At 38.8% G+C, this 21,021-nt stretch overlaps 1 protein-coding gene across 1 annotated transcript in view; it reads left to right on the top strand.

The window, feature by feature from the left end:
- The window catches only part of cpne7 (copine VII), a 51,896-nt gene that overhangs the window by 7,760 nt on the left and 23,115 nt on the right, over positions 1-21,021 (top strand). Inside the window, exons 3-11 of the mRNA XM_079865497.1 lie at positions 5,684-5,866; positions 6,587-6,661; positions 9,247-9,321; positions 14,288-14,371; positions 14,464-14,553; positions 15,899-15,997; positions 16,176-16,262; positions 17,853-17,912; positions 18,944-19,077. Coding sequence (XP_079721623.1) covers positions 5,684-5,866; positions 6,587-6,661; positions 9,247-9,321; positions 14,288-14,371; positions 14,464-14,553; positions 15,899-15,997; positions 16,176-16,262; positions 17,853-17,912; positions 18,944-19,077 — 887 coding nt within the window. The remainder of the gene's footprint in view (positions 1-5,683; positions 5,867-6,586; positions 6,662-9,246; positions 9,322-14,287; positions 14,372-14,463; positions 14,554-15,898; positions 15,998-16,175; positions 16,263-17,852; positions 17,913-18,943; positions 19,078-21,021) is intronic.

Genomic DNA, 21,021 nt, shown 5'->3' with positions numbered 1-21,021 from the left:
TCAGTGACGCTGAGTCATTGACTGGATTGCAGCACTCGACCTGTTTACATAAAAGCCCTAGCATTGCGCATCCTAGTATTGCCGACTGTACTATCAAGTTTATACTGAATAGACATTTCGGACTATAAAGGAAAGAATGAAACGTGTCTTTTTCACTCAAATTGTCATGTTTTTTGTCAGCCTTTGACATTTTTGCTCTCAAACGCTGAATTTACTGTTTATATACAATGCGCAGTGTTTCCGAGACTTTCCAAAGCACGCAAATTAGAGTTTGCGATTGTCTGTTGCTAAGCGTCTAGCTGTAAAATTCCAACACCGCATCGTTTCACACTGTACATGTTCTGCTCAGAAGCAGGGTTTCACAACCCCGGGTAAAAAGCGGTGCTAACCCCGCTTGTAAATAAGTGTGAAATGTTCCTTTACCCGGGGGTTAAAAGCGGAGTTTAGAACGACGTCTATTTAAGTGTTTTAAACTTTGTACGATATGATACACGAATAAGTGTTAATATTTGTATAGCGGCCCAAAATAAGTTTCTGCCTTAAATTTATAAGTACAATCAACTGGGATGATCAAGTAATTTCAATTTAAATGACATTAAACTGACTTAAAAAATGTTGCATCTTGTATTACTTAAAAAAAAGTTGAAAATTGCTTAACTTATTTTGATGAGTTGAAGCAATGCAAAAACATATGTTATGATAACTTATTGATCATATATTTTTTACAGTGTAGAAACAGCCAATAATGAGGTATCTATGTATATATATACAGTACTGTGCAAAAGTCTTAGGCATGTTAATACCCCCCCCCCCCCCCAAAAAAAAGGTTTTAAGTCAGTTATTTATATATTTATTTATATAGTTATTTATTTATTGTGTGTCAGTAGGAAATATCAGTTTACATTTCCAAACATTCTTTTTGCCATTAATTGTAATAATCCAGTGAGATTTCTGTATGCACAAGGAATCTGACAACAGCCGGTATGATCTGATCTCACCATCATCGAGTCCGTCTGTGATTACATGAAGAAACAGAAGAAACTGACATCCAGAAGAACTGCGGGAACGTCTCCAAGATGCTTGAAGAAACCTTCCTGGGGGGATATTAAGATGCCTAAGACTTTTGCATAGTACTGTATTTCTATGGCTGCTAAGGTATTCTGGGTGTCTGAAAAATCCGACATTATCCAGCAGGAATTCCATGTTGGTGAAGTCTGGTTTATTCTGGTTCGACCTGGTAGTGCTGGTGGACCAGCATAGTCATTCTGTTTTCAAGCACACTAAGCTGGTAAACCCAGGCTTACTGGAAAAACACGGCTTTGGCAACATTTCTGCAAAATATTATGTTGCCTCTTGCACATTTCTCTACAATTTCAAAGTGAAATGTCCAGTGAGTGTCCTTAAAAGCGGGTTCAGTTTTATCCAAAACAGATGAATGTGAATCTGGCAACGTTTTATCACACTGGTTGTTGTGCGTATCGCAGCAGTTCGTAAAACGAAATGTCCAGTGAGTGGCTCTAAAAGGTTTATGCTTTATTGCGTTTTAAAATAATGTACCACCTACACTAAATGCTTCCCTAAACCTAACCGATAGTGTTAACAAAAGCAAACTTGATATAAAATACATTTAAGCAACCATGCCATTTTAGCTTGCTTCTACAAGTCTTTGAGCTCTTTTATTGTGACTAGTGTTTCACAGGACTCCACCGAGCGCTCCACATCACGATCTTCAGTAGTTTGTTGTAGTTCTCTCTCTTTCGCTGTGAAACGGCCCAGGGCCAGTGTTGCCACCAAGTGTACTCTCTGCACTGCATGCATATGCTAGTGTATGCATAAGAAAATGCAAACCTATACATACAGTTTCCAAATGAAATTAACAATAGAGACAGTAAAACGCAAACATCTTGGTTTCCTTTTTTACAAAAATTATGATTACAGGGGCAAATTATCTATTAATAATGATTTTCATGCGGTTTACCAGACAGCAACATAGTGTCGGCCCAGATCCGGGCCACATCTGGTACATGTGGAATCCACGTGTTACAGCACTTGGATTCCAGATGTGGAGCGCTTGGGTACGAGTCATGATTAAAGAGCTCAAAGACTTGTAGAAGCAAGCTAAAACGGCATAGTTGCTTGAACAAACGCGTTTTGATCTCACGTTTGCTTTTAACACTATCGGTTAGTTAGGTTAAGTGTGCGTGGTAGATTATTTTCAAATAAATGAGCATTAACCTTTTTGATTGATTGATTGATTGATTGATTGATTGACTGATTGAAAACTTTTGGCACCACTCACCGGACATATCACTTTCGAACTGCAATTATAAGCACCCCAGACAGCAACATAGTGACGGTCCAGATCCAGCATTTGGTACGCGTGGAATCCACATGTGGCCCGGATCTGGGCCGACACTATGTTGCTGTCTGGGACAACAGTAATAAAAAATGACCAGATTCACGTTAATCAGTTTTGGTTAAAACTCAAACATGCTTTTAGTGACACTCTCTAGACATTTCTCTTCGAAAGTGTCATGAACCGTGCAAGAAGCAACGTAATATCATCATGCAGAAATAATGCAATTTTTCCAATGAGCCTGGGTTTGGCATATTCGTACGCAGCTATATTGTAACTATTCGTAACTGATCCTGACCACGTGGATTTTTGCCTCAATATTGAGTGCTTCTCTGGTGCTCTTGAGCCATTAGGTGTTCCACTATCTGCTCATGCAGCACCTATCAATGGGAAGTGCCATTGTAATGCAAATCAAGAGCTAAAATTGAGTGGGAGCTAAGCCTACTCATATCTCTCTTTGCGCTCTCTTTCACTTACTCTCTCTCATGGTGAACATTGCATAGTATGTGTAAATTTAGCATATTCTGAAGCATATTTTAGAATATTCTGTTGCACTGAGACCCTCAAGAACCTGCTGTGTAATCTCTCTACAACACTCTTAGAGACTCTGTCCATCTCTTCCTTTCTGCCACTGCTTCTCTTAAACAGCTCAAACATCATAAAGCAGCCACCGTAAGGGGTAAAGAGACAAACACCGGCTCATTTAACATCCCCTTTACATCTCTATAACTCACTATGATGTTCTTCATGTTGACAATAATATCCTCTTGGTTTCTTAACTCGCTGTACTTGAAGATTTGTTCCGCTGCACTAAACAGAAGTTTGGCACCTATTTGTTTATTCAAAGCTTTTGACAATCTTAATATGGCGATAAGTCTAAACTCGCAGTGAGCAAACAGTGGTAAGTGATAAAAGCTCTAATGAGAAATCCACTCAAAGGTACACAGCCTGTCGCCTCGCCTCACCTCATAACTTGAGAAAACAAGTTAATTGGAAGGTTAACAATTTCATCATTTTATTTCAGACTCCACGTGGCATAGACGCACAATCCAGTTTTGACTGTGTACGTGAGTTGACTCAGTTTTCAGTATGGGCAATGTGTCTGATTTCGGCATGTTGTTGTCGGTGGTCGTTCCATAACTAGGGAGTTCTGTAACAAAATGGTTTTCCAGCAGCAGATGTACTTGGAATTGATAAGAGGTCTGCTTTCCTGTGATTGGAGGAGCCGCGGGAGGCATTGGGTGTTTGGAGCGATAGCAGAGACTCTAGTTGCAGCGGTTATGAACTAGCTGTAGCCTACATAGGGATTCAGAAACCATTCGGCCAGCGCAGTATTGCAGTAATCTAGTCGACAGGTTATTGGAAGTAATGCTTTCTCAATGTCATGCTCTACATCCAGGATGCTCCTCAAAAGTCCTCCCAGGAGGAAGTCGTTTATTTTAAATATAAACAGTCAAGTGCTATAAATCGTTTATATGCAAATCTCTCTAAAATATGTCCAGGTCTATTGGAAAATTATATTTTCTATAAAGAAACTCTATTAAAAAAAAAACATAACATAACATTAATGTAGACCATTACATTTTTTTTTGCATTGTGACATTTTTTCAATTTAAATGAGCATAAATTAAAGGCAGTACGTGAAACTACTTTTCTGTACAAATACTACTTTACGGTATCTCATTATAGTATGAGAATTTGATGGGGAAATGCACTTAATTCTCATGAAAACAATATCACAATGGATAATATATTAATGGTCCTTTTCTTTATGCTGAATACAATGTCTTATTTCCTTCTTTTGATTTTGGATGAATTATGACCTGGACATAATGGGTTTTTTAAGATTCGTCCCATACCAGCTCCTTTAGTTTGATTAACTACCACTTGCGCTATAAGTACGTATGCCTTAGTTCAAGGGCACATGCATAGTAGATTGAAGGGCTGAATATTTTATATGTGAATCTGCATGTAATCGTTGAGAAAGACTCTGTCAAACATGGGCTGATGGAGGAGGGTCATTCCCTGCTTGATACATGCTATACACACACATTAGAGGTTTGAGACTGTTAATCTGATTTACTGGGAGTGTGATTGATTACCTCACATGCTGATTTTAAATGGTTATTTTCCACATTTGTGTGACAGTAACAAATGACCTTTATAGAAATACACCAGAGAATGACAGTCGGTCTAGCAGTGTTTGGATGCTACTTTAAAACTGTATAATTTCCCACAGATTCATAAACAGACCTTCCTTTTTTAAAAAGTAGTCAGCTGCACTAAGCTACTAACAAAAATAGAAACTACTTTGACGCTGTCTAAGGAGGCAAAATCCCATAGCTTCCTTTTTTGCAAACAGAGCAATAATTTTCTGGCTCGAAACCAGTGACTTATTTTGGGATACATTTATACTAAATGGGATTAGTAAAACCATAAAAAAATGTGTCAAAAACAGAGATAAACATCAGCATTTCTATGCAGGGTCTCCAGTGATTTGGTGGATTGTTTATTTGAACTTATTGTCAACTAACTCTCAGTATTAGTAGACTGTTTGCTTAATATCTGCTGACTCTTTATTTTGATGATTTCCCAACAGTGACTATAAGTATCTTTGCAACTACATGTCTACTTAATCTAACCCTAACCCTACCAGTCTACTAATGCTCTACTAACACTCTAATGAGAGTTAGTAGACATGTAGGTGCAACGTTACTTATAGTCAACAGAATGTGTTGAAGGGACCATCGAAATAAAGTCAAACCCAAATTTCCATTTGAGTAGAACTTCCATTCTTTGTTGGTTCAGACTTTGCTTTGGCATATTGGAAAGTAAAGCCCAAATGCTTGTCTCGTTCAATGCCTATACTGATATTTTCAGATTGCATCTCTAAACATAACATTTCCTTAATGTCCTTAATGTCTTGGAGAATGATGCATTAACTCCTACAGCTAATTGCCTCAGTGAGGTTTTAATTCAGAAATGATTGTATTTGCTCTGTTTGTTTTTGACGTGCACCAGAGAACAATAGCAAAGCAGGGGGAGGTGAGACGAGAGACAGCTGATGAATGAGAAATGAGAACAAATGCATTTTGTACGAGAGCAAGGCCATGATCATCACAGCTACATGTGTGGAAGCTCTCAACAATCAGACTCATGAGACTTTCATCTCCGCTGCCGTCGCTTCTTTGACTTCATCCAGGGACAGCGCACAAACAGACCAATAAACAACACAGCCTGTGATCTGACTCTTGATAATGTGGAGAAGCCAGATGCTTCCAGACAGTTTTCAGCTACTGGTGACTGATCTGTTTTTCTGTCTTTCAGCTGGACCGTACTGAGGTGATCAAGAGTAACCTGAATCCGGTCTTTGCTAAAGTCTTAATGCTGGACTACTACTTTGAGGAAGTGCAGAAACTGCGCTTTGAAGTTTACGACATCCACGGAACCCACAGTATTGGAACGCGCGATGACGACTTCCTGGGGGGGGTGGAGTGCACGCTTGGACAGGTGATGTCACTTTTCCCGTACAACTTATTTAATATTGCTAAAATACACTAAGGGCCAGATTTACCAAACAGGGCAAATTAGCGTGATTAACCTGGAAATGAATTGGAATTGGAAATGAACCCAAATCCCATAAAAGCGCCATTGGGAGTTGGGAATTTCTGCAGGTGATCTACTGGCAATCTGCAAATTAAAGAACAAGCTGCCAACTAATTTCCATAACGTAATTTACCAAGAGCAGCACAAATTAAAAATAACTTGGCAAACGATATGTTCAGATAAAGTCTTCTTCTTCTTCTACCATGCACTCTCTGTTCTCTGTGATGCCACTACAAACTCCAAAAACTGCAAAAGTCGTCATGAAGTGGAAGTTTCCATATTGTGATTTAAATTCGGCATCTCTAAAAAGAGAAAAAAGTAGGGCGGGACATGCTTTTGTCCATGGGGAATTGATTTGATGGTTGTGGTTTGCCATTGGTCAATCTCATGTGAGTGACAGGTTGCCCCGCCCTCGAGTCAGTAAACACGTCATCATAGAAGAGATGTCGCTGCAAGAGGGAGGGGAAGTTATTTTGATTATACATTACGAGGGAACATGAATTAAAAATATATTGATGTGCATGGATGAATCATTTATAATAAATACTGCAATATTCCATTAAAAACAATAATTGTCCATTTTGATTTCATGGTGACTTAAAAACCTTTTAATCTGTTCCATAGATAGTGGCCCAAAAAAAGATGGTGAAACCTCTGTTGCTGAAATATGGAAAATATGCTGGAAAATCCACCATCACAGTGAGTTGAAACAATCTACACACATAATTCATATTTAATTGCTACTGTTCACATTTACACATTCACTGAAAGAGCTCTCCTGGTAGAAGTTTCATCTGGCTTTACTTAATTTTGGCATCCGCAAAGGCATTTTAATTTTGTTCACAGAATAACAAAAAACACAATTTGAGTTACTTTACTGGAGACACAAGACAGTCAGATAGCATACATTGTTTGCCAGACCAACCACTGTTTGGCAGAGGTGTCTAAATCAATGTGTTCAATTAGACAAAATCAATCACTGTCTCTCTTTTAGTATTAGGTCTGTAAAGGTTTGTTCACATCAATGATAACTATAACGATAACTGTATTAGCGTCCACACCAACACATGATAATGCACATATTAATCGCATATCAGCTGAAAGAAATCACTCTGAAAGATATTGCAATATATTGTTGTTATCATTGTGGTGTGGACTTTTAATAATCATCCTTGCTGTAAACAGTCCTTAACTATGGGTGGGTTGTTGGCACCTACACTCACCCCTAAACAAAAAACAGTTTTGCATTGAGTTATCACTCAGAAGTGATATTCATCACTGTCTATAGGACCACCCTTTTTTTTTTTTTTTAAGTGCCAACTAAATGCCAAATCCTGCCCACGTTGCTCATCACTATACTCAGAGGATGACTGCACACTACACAATTTGTGATTTTTTTCCTATTACTTCTGGAATGAAATGTCACTTTAAAATATTTCTTGATACAGTTGAGTGTAACCGCTAGTATGTGTGATGGCTGAGTGATAGATAATGGGGAATCTCTATAACACTGGTGCATTAAAAAGTCATCAGGTTTCAGGAATACGGTCTAACCTGTGTAAGGACTCTGTGTAGTTTGGGCGGTTTGACCTCCAACTTAAATTCTGCCGTTTGCTTGGCTCATATCATATAACACGTTACGTGCACTGGAAGTAGACGGACCCTAGATATTCTTACAATATCTGCTAACATGGTGTAAAATAATGTGGAATATCAATTCCAATATGTGAAAATAGTATTTCAATAACAATATCACAGCTAGTTCAACTCAATTCAAACAAGCCACACATGCAAAACAAATCACATTAAAAAAGTGATGCCCCAAGCTTTTTTTGCATGTTTCTATTGCAGGCAGACAAGGTTCATTCGTAAGACAAAACGTAATATCACATCCTTATCATAGGTGTTGATTCTCTGCTTTCTCATCAGTTTTAATGCAGTTTCTCTGCAGACTAATGGCGTTTTCATGTTTAAACGCCACAGAAATGTTTTTGCTGGACCTCCTCATTGGATTACACTTGGGTTGTAGATTTTTTTTTATGCTGACGAAATCACATTTTGATCTGAGATGAGCCAAAATGGGATGGTTTCAGCATTTCACCCTCTCTTTTCTTTTCAAACAAACTAACAGAGGTCAAAGACAACTCAAGAAATGGCTTCCTTAATCAGTACTGTTCACATTCAATTATGTAGTAAAACATTTCCAGAAAAAAGCAAGTTAAGAACATTTACACTCAAGACTTTTGATCAAGTGCCTACAGTTTCTCTTCAGTTTATACGGTACTTGTCTTTGTGAGTTTTTAGATGTATAGATAGAAAGATCTGGGCTGGGCGGACAAACAGTCGGATGGGCTGGACATAAGGACAGACAGAAAGATGGATAGATGGGATGGGCGGATGGATGAATGGAAGGACAGATGGACGGATGGGTGATTGGATGAATGGATCAGCTGGGCTGAGCAGATGGATGGGAAGGGCAGTTGGTTGAATTGACAGACAGATTTATTGATGGGATGGGAGGATGGATGTATGGATCGGCTGGGCAGAAGGACAGACAGATCGGCTGGATGGATGGATGGATGGATGGATGGATGGATGAATGGATGGATGAATGAATGGATGGATGGATGGATGGATGGATGGATGGATGGGTGGGTGGGTGGGTGTATGGTATCTATACATCTAAAAACTCACAAAGATAAGATGGATGGATGGGTGTATGGATGGATGGATGAATGGATGGATGGATGGATGGATGAGTGGGTGGATGGATGAGTGGGTGGATGGATGGGTGGGTGGATGGATGGGTGGGTGAATGGATGGATGGATGGATGAGTGGGTGGATGGATGAGTGGGTGGATGGATGGGTGGGTGGATGGATGGATGGTATGGGTGTATAAATGGTATCTATACATCTAAAAACTCACAAAGATAAAATGGGTGGATGGATGGATGGATGGATGGATGGATGGGTGGGTGGATGGATGGATGGCATGGGTGTATAGATGGTATCTATACATCTAAAAACTCACAATGATAAGATGGATGGATGGGTGTATGGATGGATGGGTGTATGGATGGATGGATGGATGGAGGTATGGGTGGATGGATGGATGATGGATGGATGGATGGATGGATGGATAGATAGATAGATAGATAGATAGATCTAAAATAAAATGTTTAAAAAGCACATATGGATGTGGAGTCTGGGTGTCCAAATATAGAGTACAAACAATAACAGTATGTTGACTTTGTCTCAGCTAATCCCTTTCTTATTTCCCCAGATTCACGCAGAAGAGATTTCTGGGAACAATGGTTACTTGGAGCTTTCCTTCTGTGCCAAGAAGTTAGATGACAAGGTAGGGAGGGATGTTTTTCTTTTTAAAAAAAAAAAAAAAAATCAGGTTGTCAAGCATAAACAAATCACCAGAGTTTACACTCATTAAAGTAGACTTAGTGACAGTAAATTATGTTCTTGGTTTATAAAGCAGTGATTTTTCACCTTTTGAAACCAATAATCGCAGCTGCCAAAGAACCTTTCAACTCACTTTTAATGTTTTGGATTGTCCATTTCAGCCCTGTTAAGAGCCATTAGGGCTATTATGGCTACATAAAATCCCACTCTCTCGTTTTGGCTTTGGCATAATGTTTGAAACCCTATTCATTCAGCTGAGGTTTCCTAATGAGAATGGAAGCTCTGTGAATAGGGCTAACGGAGGGAGCGTAGGGCGGCTGGCTGACTCTCTCCCACACAGCTCGGCCCACGGCGCAGCTCTCTCCGTGCCCTGGAGTCCTGCAGGTGTCTGTACTTACACAAACGCCTCTGCAGCCCTCGTCCTACTCTCAGCACTCATCTCATCTGCTTCTCCTACTCTTTCCTCTTGTTTCTCCCGCCCTCCCTCTTCTTCTTTCGTATGCTGCTGTTCTCTTCCTCTTAGCCTGGGGCGACATTTGTGCTCAGTGGTTATCTTTAAAACAGCTTTTTTTTTGTTCATTCCTCAACCCTTTTTAAATCCTGGCTTTCATGAATTCATACATCTCAAGTAATGAAGGGAAAAAGCTAATCAATATCTATGATTTGTTCACTCAAGCTTCACATCCCCTCAACCCCACATTAGGAGGTGAAATCAATATATCGTCTATTCATCTTTTTACAGTGAGACAGAAATGCTATTTGGCATCTGTTTCATGACAAAAAGCACAGGCTGTGATTCTGATTGGAGACGCTTATACAGTAAGCCAAAGCACCCACGCAAACCATTGGCTGACTGTAATTTTGCCAACTAGGACGTGTTCCTGGATCCTGGTGCTGGAACACCATTCCTCTTCCCTTTTAATCAGATGGATGGTTGGCTGATCTGAATGGGAAGCCCTAAACTCTAACAATTCCTCTTTCACTATTCCCAAAATTGATGCACCTCTTGATGGAAACAAATGTTGTGATGTTATTTCCATCAAGAGCTGCATCAGTTTTTGGTCAAGATCTTCTATTGACAGTGCAAGAGTCCAGCACTCTGTAAAGTCTCCTCCAGCACATCCCAAAGACTTTCAATGAATTCAAGGTCTGGACTCAGAGGGGCCAATTCATGTGTGAAAATGATTTTTCATGATCCTCACAACCATTCTTTCACAGTTTGAGCCTGATGAATCTTGACATTGTCATCCATGGCCATGATGAATGAATGAATGAAAAGCACACTCCATCAGTTATAGGGTTAGAAGAACTGTTGCCAAACATATAACATGCTAGAAACATAATAATCACTGGAATAATGATCCAATCATAGACTCTTATGCATTTGCCAATTAAAATCCAAACCGCAACTTTTTTTTTGGGTTTGTTTTTTATTAGCCTGTCGGTGTATGTTTGTAATAATATAACTTAATGTGACGGCACACAAAACAACAATCAATGCACGTTTCCTGCAATTGTCAATCTGTGTAAATACATTTATGCCATCTCTGTGCCTCTGGTTAAACGCACAGTATATCCACAGCTTCTATGCAGTGTGAAAACAGCTCTATACAAATGTATCCATAATATCATATCATGTGGGGCCCTCTCATATTCCATGCCTGTAGATAATCCTCCATCTCTTAAACTTAAAAATGCATTAAACTAATCCAGCATGTCATCTCAAGTTTGTTAAAGTAGGGTTTCTCTTGGTAAAATGCATTTGCTGACGCAGTAAATCTTGTTTAGAATATGGAACCACATTCTTTGCACATTGCATGCATGAAAGCAGAGGCTACACGGTCACATCACTAATTTATTTCTGTACTAGCAACGAGCTTGTCCGCCTGCCCAACAGAACATTAACTAGGCTAATTCTGAAAGGCTAATGATGGCAAATTCCATAAGGCAATAAAATTGAATTCTCACTTTCATTTCAAGCTATCTCTGCAATCAGCCCCGACATATTCATCAGCTTACCATTTTAATGCTCTTTTTCAGGGACGGGGATTTTATTGTCCCCCCTCTTGTAATTGCTGTTTAAATTGCGGCGCGCTTTTTCACATTTTTACCCTCAGGTCTGTTAATTATTGCTCACTGGACTTCATGTACTTGTTAGGAATTGCAATCATTAATATGGGAGTTCTGAATGTGTTGCAACGTTAATATTAGCTGTATTACATGAGCTGATCTGCGTTTCTTCTTCACACTCATTCTCAAAATCCAGAGTTGGCTCCGTCCTGGCCCGGAAATCATAGCGAGAGGATGGATGGAGTCTAATAAACGGCTAGGCAGAATAATAGCCGTGCTGCTATCTTAGGACAGGATCTGTCTGTTCAAATAACGCTGGCTTTCTCTGAATACAGACTGATATGATTTAAACAAAATGGACACATTGGCAAATCAAACTAAATTGGACTTCATGACAGCTTCTGCACGTGACTCATTCGAGAGACGTCTGTGCCTTTATGTGAATGCCATTTCTCTTTATGAAGAAGTCGCTAATGCATCTTGAATCGATAAGTCGCCCTGGGTTACGTGACATTTATCAAAGACTCTTCACATGGCAATTTCTCTGTGATTTTTAATGCTTAATTTGGCGCTGTACCTTCACATTGGGTTCTTTGCAGATATTAGCACTATTTTGTCTTTTTCAGGGGACACTGATAGCTCTATTTTTCCTCGGATCATAAAAGACAAGCACGGAATTAACCTTTAATCTGTGCATTAAGCCATCTGTTAAAGGAAAATGCCGTTAAGGTTCTTGTCTCATTGGGGTCTGGGAGCCTTAAATGTCTCCTGGGAATAATGAGCAGCCGGTTATCATCATCGGTCCATAGTGAACTTTGCAAACGCTATGACATATTTTAGAGGTGCGAGGCATGTGATGAATGCGAACAACAGACAAATCACTTGTCTAAATCAGTCTTCACTCAAACCACTGGCAAGATGTTACCTTGACAACCAGATAGTGGGGGCACCTCCTCTTTCAGCGTCCCTGTGGAGATGTCGCACACTAATGCAGCGAGAAATGGGGATATTAAATGGCTCGTTCTTTGCTCTACCCATTTCTCGCTCTCTCTCTTCCTTTATCTCTCTCTGCCTAGTTCTCTCTCTCACATCTGCACACACTTAGGAACAAAGTCCTCAGTGGCTTCTCCGGAGAGCCGCAATTCAGAAACCTTATGTTGAATCATTGTTTCAGACAATATTGTTGATTTGATTTTCCACAGCTATGAGCACAATTGGCAGGAACACACATGGGCATGCACTCTGAAAAATAATATTGAAATATGCATTTTCCCCTGACCAATTATTCCAAGTGTTATTGCACATCTGTATGTTCCCTTTACTATAGTTAAAGTGAACTCAGAATTTCTTTTTGTTGCATTTATCCATATCAATATGGAAATATACCCATAAAACTTATCAAAATATACTCATAAATAGGGGTGTAACGGTACACGTATTTGTCCCGAACCGTCACGGTACAGACGTCATGGTTCGGTGCATGCATACAGTCAGACAATGAATACAGTCAGTCACAGGCGATCCACACTTCAGTTGAGAGCTTGCTAGTAGTCTATATGCTGAGTTTCAATTCAATTTTGGAAAGCGCTCCACAAAACTTCATGGAAAGGAAACCAGGATGGCAGAAAGTGGCATCCTGATTATTTTCTTTATTTTACAAAAGCACAATGTTTTTGTATTGTGAGTGTGCACAAATAAAAATAGGCTCTTTACAGTTTCGAAGGATGACCAACGTCAACCTGTAGTGAAATCTGTTTGGGGAAATATTTCAACCTCACACGAAATTCCAGATCGTGTGGATTTCTATTGAAATGACTGGATTTTGCCCAAGAAAATGTGCAGAACAATGGTAAAGGTGAATATACCTTCAGAGTTAAATGTACAATCTTCAGGGGAAAAGAACCAGAATTACTAATAGCTTACCTTGTTCACAGGACCTTTCATCGCCTATAATAGCGCGCATAGGTGTCAAGTTTTGGCTGGGTAGCATGGCTAGAACAGTTAGCATGGCCATAACTGCCAAATGGGCAAAAAGCATCTTTTTCCTTTGTCAGCCAATCAAAAGTAGTCATGTGTTCGAAAAATATTTTTGTTTAAATATAAATGTAAAAATATTGACATGATATTATCAGCATTTTTTTTTTATGCCATGATTGTTTTTAGAGGGCTTTGAAAAGAATGACATGGACTTTGTCATCACGGCTAGTTTTGTCATGAAGTCATGTTCCAGATTGATCAGTAACGTGACATTTATGGCTCAGAAAAACCATGAGCTAAGATGACAAATTTCAAATTGCAAGCATTTGTGATATCGGCGTCAGCCGAGAAACTAACATTCAGATGAATGTTAATGCTAATAGATAGCTTTTTCCGGGTATTGTAGATCTCTTTGATGACGTCAAAACCCAGAAGATTAATTCGCCCCTGGTTCTCTCAAGATTTTCCTATCAGGTTTAGAATGTTTTTTTCAATTAATGAGTAAAAGCCTGTGGTAAACATAGCTTAATGATATTTTGACCTTTTGTTCTATAACATAAACCCCCATTATAAAACCCCATAGAAAATTCTCTAGGGAACCAGTGGCGAATCAGTCTTCCGGGGTTTGACTTCATCCCTGCACCACTAGATTGGCCTGTTAAAAAGGTTTTAACCTTATTTACAAAGGTTAACCTATAGATTACAAAGACAAGTCCTTTTTTTGGTCCTCGCCCAACTTCCTGTTTCAGAAAATACCTTAATTCAGAAAATATTGCATTCATAAATCCATGGGGGCTTTTAGAAAATGTCCATTACATGATGTGTTCCTTAGACTGTACTGAAATTATCTTGTGACTGTATAGGATCTCTTCAGCAAGTCAGATCCATTCTTGGAGATTTACCGGATCAATGATGATGGAACAGAACAGCTTGTACACAGAACTGAAGTAAGTAGTTTCATCCCATGGGATAATAATCTTTCTTTTGCAGTTCAATATTCCTATTTAGTTTATACAGTGATATTGTTTTTTATCTGCAGGTGATTAAAAACAACTTGAACCCTGTGTGGGAACCCTTTAAGGTGTCTCTCATTTCTCTGTGCAGCTGTGATGACGAAAGGAAGTTAAAGGTGAATATTAATGGAATAGGTCACTCCAGAATGGGCATTCTATCACCCATGTGGTTCCAAACCTTTGTGACTTACTTTCTTTTGTGCAGCACAAAAAAAGATGTTTTGCAGAATGTCCAAGATGCTCTTTTACAATAAACGCATATTGTGATCAGTGGCTGTGAAGTTCCAATAAGGACAAAAATAAAAGCACCATCAAAGTTGTCCTTACGACTCCTGCACTAATTTCCAAATATTAGACAGTTTTAGGAACAGATCTGAAAATCTTCCCAAGATTGAATGTGCAAGAGTCAATGGGGTTTAACAGTTATGGCAGAGGACACTGAATTTGTGGATTACATTCATTACAGTCCTGGGAAATGCATGGACTACCTTTGTGGTCAATTTATAGTGCTTTTTCATCATTATGTTTGATTCTTACATCTGTTGTAAGACAGAATCTTGGAAATTCTGCTAAATAACTATTTTGGTGCGGGTTAGTTCATCCAAAAAATGAAAATTCTGTCATTAGTTATTCACCCTCATGTCATTCCAAACCACATTCATCTTCAGAACACAAATGAAGATCTTTTTGATGAAATCTAAGAGATTTCTTTCCACTTTGAAGCTTCAAAAAGATCATAAAGAGACCGTAAAACGAATCCATATGAATAGAGCGGTTTAGTCCAGATTTTCTGAAGAGACTCGATCGCTTTACATGATGAACGAATTGAATTTAGGCTTTTATAAACAATTACCAGCGGACATAAACAGAAGCTCAACGGAACCTGCTTAACGCTTGACAACAAACATCCTGAGGAATTTCAAACGTGCTGCGTAACACAAGAATAAACCTCATTGGTTCTCACGCGTCAAGTGAACATGCTTGAGCTTCTGTTTACGAGTTGATGAATGTTTATATGTGATTAAAAGCCTAAATTAAATATGTTCATCATGTAAAGCGATCGAGTCTCTTCAGAAAATTTGGACTAAACCGCTTAATTTATATGGATTAGTTTTACGATCTCTTTATGAACTTTTTGAAGCGTCAAAGCGGTAGTTGTGTAGCTGTCAATGGAGGGACAGAAAGATCTCAGATTTCATCAAAGATCTTCATTTGTGTTCTGAAGACGAACGAAAGTCTTATGGGTTTGGAAAGACATGAGGGTGAGTAATTAATGACAGAATTTTCATTTTTGGGTGAACTATCCCTATAAGTAATCCGTGCAGATTTGGTATGTCAAAATCAAACCTTTTGAGTGAACTATTCCTTTAAGAGAAATAATAACAAGAATAAAATCAGAATGAAACATGGAAACATAAGAGACACGTGAGTTAATGAGTTGTAATTGTCTGTGAACTGCAGTGCTTAGTCTGGGACTATGACTCGAGGGGAAAGCATGACTTCATTGGTGAATTCTACACTAATTTCAAAGAAATGCAGAAGATTTCCTCAGGAAACAAGGTCAGTGTGAGACCTTCAGCCATACATTGGTGTTTGATATCGGTCACAGCTGTTTTCTGCCGAGGACTAGAATGGATTAAAGAAATGTCACAGCCCTTCTGCATGTGTGGTTAAAGTGACTTCGCTGCAGTGCCACCTTCAATTTTCATCTCAGCTCTTTGATCTTGTGTTCCTGAAGGTCACGTGGGAGTGCATCAATCCAAAATACAAACTGAAGAAGAAGAACTACAAGAACTCTGGGTTGGTGATTCTCAGTGATCTCAAGGTAAGAGCCTGACAGTTTGTGTGCACGCAGAGAGAGAGAGAGCTTTATAGATATGCCATCCCTGTTTTAGGAATGCTAGTACTGCACAATGCTGGCCAACAAGCTGTCAATGAATAGACGTAGTTATTATTGTTGTGGGTGGGTGTGACAATCAAGCTTAGCCTAAAGACATTAGCGTGGTGGGAAAAGGCTAATGCATTCGTCTTGTTTGTGCACATTTACATAGGGGAGATTTTTATTTATAGAGCTGTTTACGTCAGTTTCTTTTTAATCATTTTCACATTTATCAATTCAGATTGAGAATTGTGTTCTTTTTGTGTTTTTATTTTATTTTATTAGGGCTATTAATACATTCATAATTTATCTAATAACTGTTTTTGTAGTCAATGCATTAACAGCTACTGCATTCAGTTTGGGGAAAACCAAACAACCGGCCAAACTATTAGGTTTGGCAATTTGGTGGTTTGAAAATAATTCAGTAATAAGATACTTTAGACATGCAACATTATACAGCATGCTTGTATGTGTGTGTGTGTGTGTGTGTGTGTGTGTGTGTGTGTGTGTGTGTGTGTGTATATATATTCATAAATAACCCCCATTGTAAATCAGGTTTATTGGCAACATTTACAAACTGTTTGCAATGAACAAATCAAACAAAAGTAATTGAAATAATAGCTCAGTTTCAAGTGGTTTCTCCAAATTCAAATGAAAATGCAACTTTCAGTGACTTCTGCAGAATCAAAATTATTCAACCCCTGAATATATAATCCCTCACAACAGCACTTTGTGCATTACAATATTGTGTTACTCCCTAAAAAAGTAACTAATTGTGTTACGGAAAGTAACGTTACATTTGTGTTACTTTTTTCTCACCTGGGCTGGGCTTGTTTGTTTTTTTATAACAGAAAAAGTAATATTTTGGCAAATGTAAAGGCCCTTTCACACCAAAAGTGAAATGAATAAGCCTCAGGCTAAAGGAAATGCAAATTCACGCCTGTATCACGCCCTCAAACAAACCTTTCAGTGGATTTTTCAGAAAAATAGGATACAGAAGAAGAAAGTTCAACTACAACTACAATAACCATCATGTTTAGACAGCGCACACAACTCCTCTGCCTTTCTCCCCATTTCTCTCAACATGGGGACTGGAGAGCTGTCAGTCTGTGATGAGAAAACAAAGTAACTTGCGTTAGTAACACAGATATTTTGTTGTAGATTTAAATGTAATGTGTTACTTTACTTCTTACTTGAAAAAAGTAATCTGATTACATAACTCGCTCTTCTTGTAATGCATCACCCCCAACACTGTGTATAACCATTCAAAAACTATTGTGTCTGTGGTGGTACCATGGTACAGTAATGGTATAATGCCATTTGGTATAATATTTTCGTGGTATCCCAAGGAAAAAAAAAAACATGATACCATTTTTTTGGACACCATATGTTTTGTACTCTTTTTGTGAGTTGCTTCATAGCTCATGTTCAGAACATGTGTGTGTTAGTATCAGTGTCAGTATCATAACTATTGCAGATAGTCTTGCAGATAAATGCGGCAGGGTTTCTGCTCACCCTCCATTCTTCATTTTGCAGCTTCACAGAGTCTATTCCTTCCTGGACTACATCATGGGAGGCTGCCAAATACACTTCACAGTAAGTGGGAACAGCAGTGCGCTCCACATTTAGCACAGCGGTGCGATCCAGACCCTTCACAGATTCACTGCCCAAGTTCTCCACCAAGCATGAAGACACTGATGCCAGACGTGCTGGACTGATAACTGCCTCCTCGCGGCGAATGCAGCTCATTTATACATGATGTTGTGAGGCAGACTGCAAAACGTAAAGTTCTTGATTATTTTTGCCAGTGCAAATAGCTAATAATTCTTAAAACCAGATCAGAACATTTCATTTAATCCCCATTCACGTTTGTTTGACCAGCTTCTCTTGAGTTTTATTTTGAATAAGAATGTGATTGTTTCACAGCTGGAGGCAACAGAACAAATTAGTACCTCATCCAAACTGTTTTTAGTCCCCCACCTCATGCTCCCTTTTAGAGCAGCAAAATGGGCCAAGATTATTAATGAATCCAATTGAATATTCATTATTTAAATATCTGAATTCTCCCGTTGCCTGTTAAAATGAAAGATAACCAGATGTCAAGGAGTGAAGCCTCAAAGTGAATGGTTGGAGTCAATGTTTTGGAGCAGGATTCAAATAGGATCTTCATTTAAGTGTAGTGCACTGGTTTAATGTAATATATCGAGTGTTTACTGGGATATGAGCTGTATCTCTGTATTACAGAGCATATGGTAGCCGTTTGTGCTATTTTGGATTATAACATCTGCTTGATGAATGACTATACAATCAGCATGCCTCTAAGCAAATACAATCTATATATTGTCCATTTTTAACCACTTTAATTATTTATACAGATGGGCATTTGATTGCAGATCTGTTCTAGTCAGGTTTTGTGTAGCTTCCTAGGAAAGACAGCTCTTGAGTGCTTGACTTTTTGTAGACAGACGTTTCCTTTCAATGTTCTACAATGGCGACAACTATTGTTCCAGGCGTAAAACTAAAACGATTAAACGTATTTGACGATCGATCAGATTATGTAACCCACTGCATTTTTGTCCTGCATTTTGCAGTTTCATCAAGAGTGTGTCATACTATTATCTCTCTAGGTTGCCATTGACTTCACGGCGTCCAATGGGGACCCTCGCAATAGCTGTTCCCTGCACTACATCAACCCATATCAGCCAAACGAGTATCTGAAAGCTTTGATAGCCGTGGGCGAGATCTGCCAGGATTACGACAGGTTAGTGCTGATGGAGGTGGACACTATCATGCAGGTTTGCAATTTTTCATATCTGGAATTTGGTACATGCAGAATGTCTCTGAAAGTTAGTGACTAAAGCTCAAATGTAGAGTCCACAACTTTTTGGACTTTGTCACTTCTGAGTCTTCGTAATATTTCTTCAAAAGAATCTGACTATCCTTTTTGGGTAATGGGCCATTGGTAATTTTAACCAATATCCATATAGATGTGTAATATAATCTGTTTGTCCATGTAAACAATCTGCAAAGTTACAAAGTCCATGCCAAAGGGAGTTCCTTTCTCCTACATAAAACACCTTCCTGAAAGGCCTCGTTTGTAGTCTTGCCATTATATCCGTGACATTTACATAATGCTCACCTAATGGTTGCTTTGGCCCACTGTCAGTAAGTGATTTTGATTTGGCGAGGAGACACTGTTTTGTTTTTGTTTTTTTGTTTTTTGCTGCGAGGGTAAAACATTGTATGGACTTCCAATGCTGTTACCACAGATATAATACTGTTTACAGCTGCTCATGAAGCCTCGGGAGATGGTACATTTCTGACACACACTCTAAGCGGTTGAACAATAATGAGAATGCACCAGCTGACCAATCTGGGCTTTTCGGAAGGCAGGCTAAACTTAAAACAGTGTTTCAGGCAGAAGGTGAAAAGAGGTGCTGCAGCAATGTACAGTATGAGACAAATTTGTTGTTTTTTTTACTTGTTTTTTGAATTATGAACCAAGATTTATTCTAGTAGACGCCAAAAATATGACCTTGATTACTATGGGCACTTTAATATAATGAAGTATAGCAGTAATAGCCAAAGTTGAACGACAAAATGAAGTGTTACAATCTGAACACATCAGGGATGCTCTGGAGGGTGAACTTCTCAGCCTCCTCTTTTTGTTCAAAAAGGCTCTTCAAGAGTGAATGCCGGCAGTGTTTCAGGAAGAGAGCACTGCTCCTCAGCCGACTCGCATTCAGACCTGGAATGCCCACTTTTCACGACCCAATGATCCCAGCAGATAAAAACAAGTCCAAGGATGGATTATGGACCAGGCCTATGGGGCCAGTGCCTCAGGGTCTCTGACTATCAGAGGCCTCAAACTGAGAGAATCCTAACAACAACAACAACATGCCACAACAGATGTAAAATTAACATAGAATCATCTAGAACAATTCTTGAATGCGTGCCGCTGACTGGTGGCACGGTATGAAATTTTTTTCATGGCACCTTGACAGCACTTACAGAGTCTTTTGAACAACTTATCGCAGCTGTGATGTTGTATACTCTTGTGGTATGTTATTGTCTCTTGCAATATGCACATGAATTTATTCTCATAATTTTATTTCTTGTAACTGCAAATGTGATAAGGGGGGCTTCCGATAAGAGTGGTGCCATGAGGCCTCATATGACTGCAATCCGTCCTTCCCTTGAATGTGCATTTGTAGTGTACTTCAAATCTTAAAATTATTAAAAGACTTTTCCCAAAAAAGTATTTCCCCCCCAAAAAAACCGCAGATAATATAATATTAGTGAAATGAGGCAACTTAAGTTCACTTTAATCCTGTTACATGGATTATGATTTTGGATTGTCCCAGTAAAACTGCATTTGGATCTTCAACCTGTCTGTCAGAGCAGTTCCTGACAGTATCTCTTATAAACATGCCTTAGAAAAAAAAAAAAAACATTGCATTACTGGTGTGCATCTTGAGATAAAACAACATATGATAAGATATTTTAAGATCAGTGCAAGTTGCTTTCTATTAAAACAGCTCAAACAAGGCTTAAGCCTCGTCTGTGAAACCAGGGCAGTATATTTTAAGAAATACACTTATTTTAATATGTTGACTAACATACCAAAACATATATAATTTGAACTGTAGTGTTATTCAATGTCATATATTTTTAATATATTTTGAATGTACTAAATTGCTACTTC

The sequence above is a fragment of the Squalius cephalus genome (genome assembly GCF_949319135.1).
Source record: "Squalius cephalus genome assembly, chromosome: 3".
Lineage (NCBI taxonomy): Eukaryota > Metazoa > Chordata > Actinopteri > Cypriniformes > Leuciscidae > Squalius > Squalius cephalus.
The sequence above is the reverse complement of the archived record's forward strand: the minus strand, read 5'-3'. Positions and strand labels throughout refer to the sequence as shown.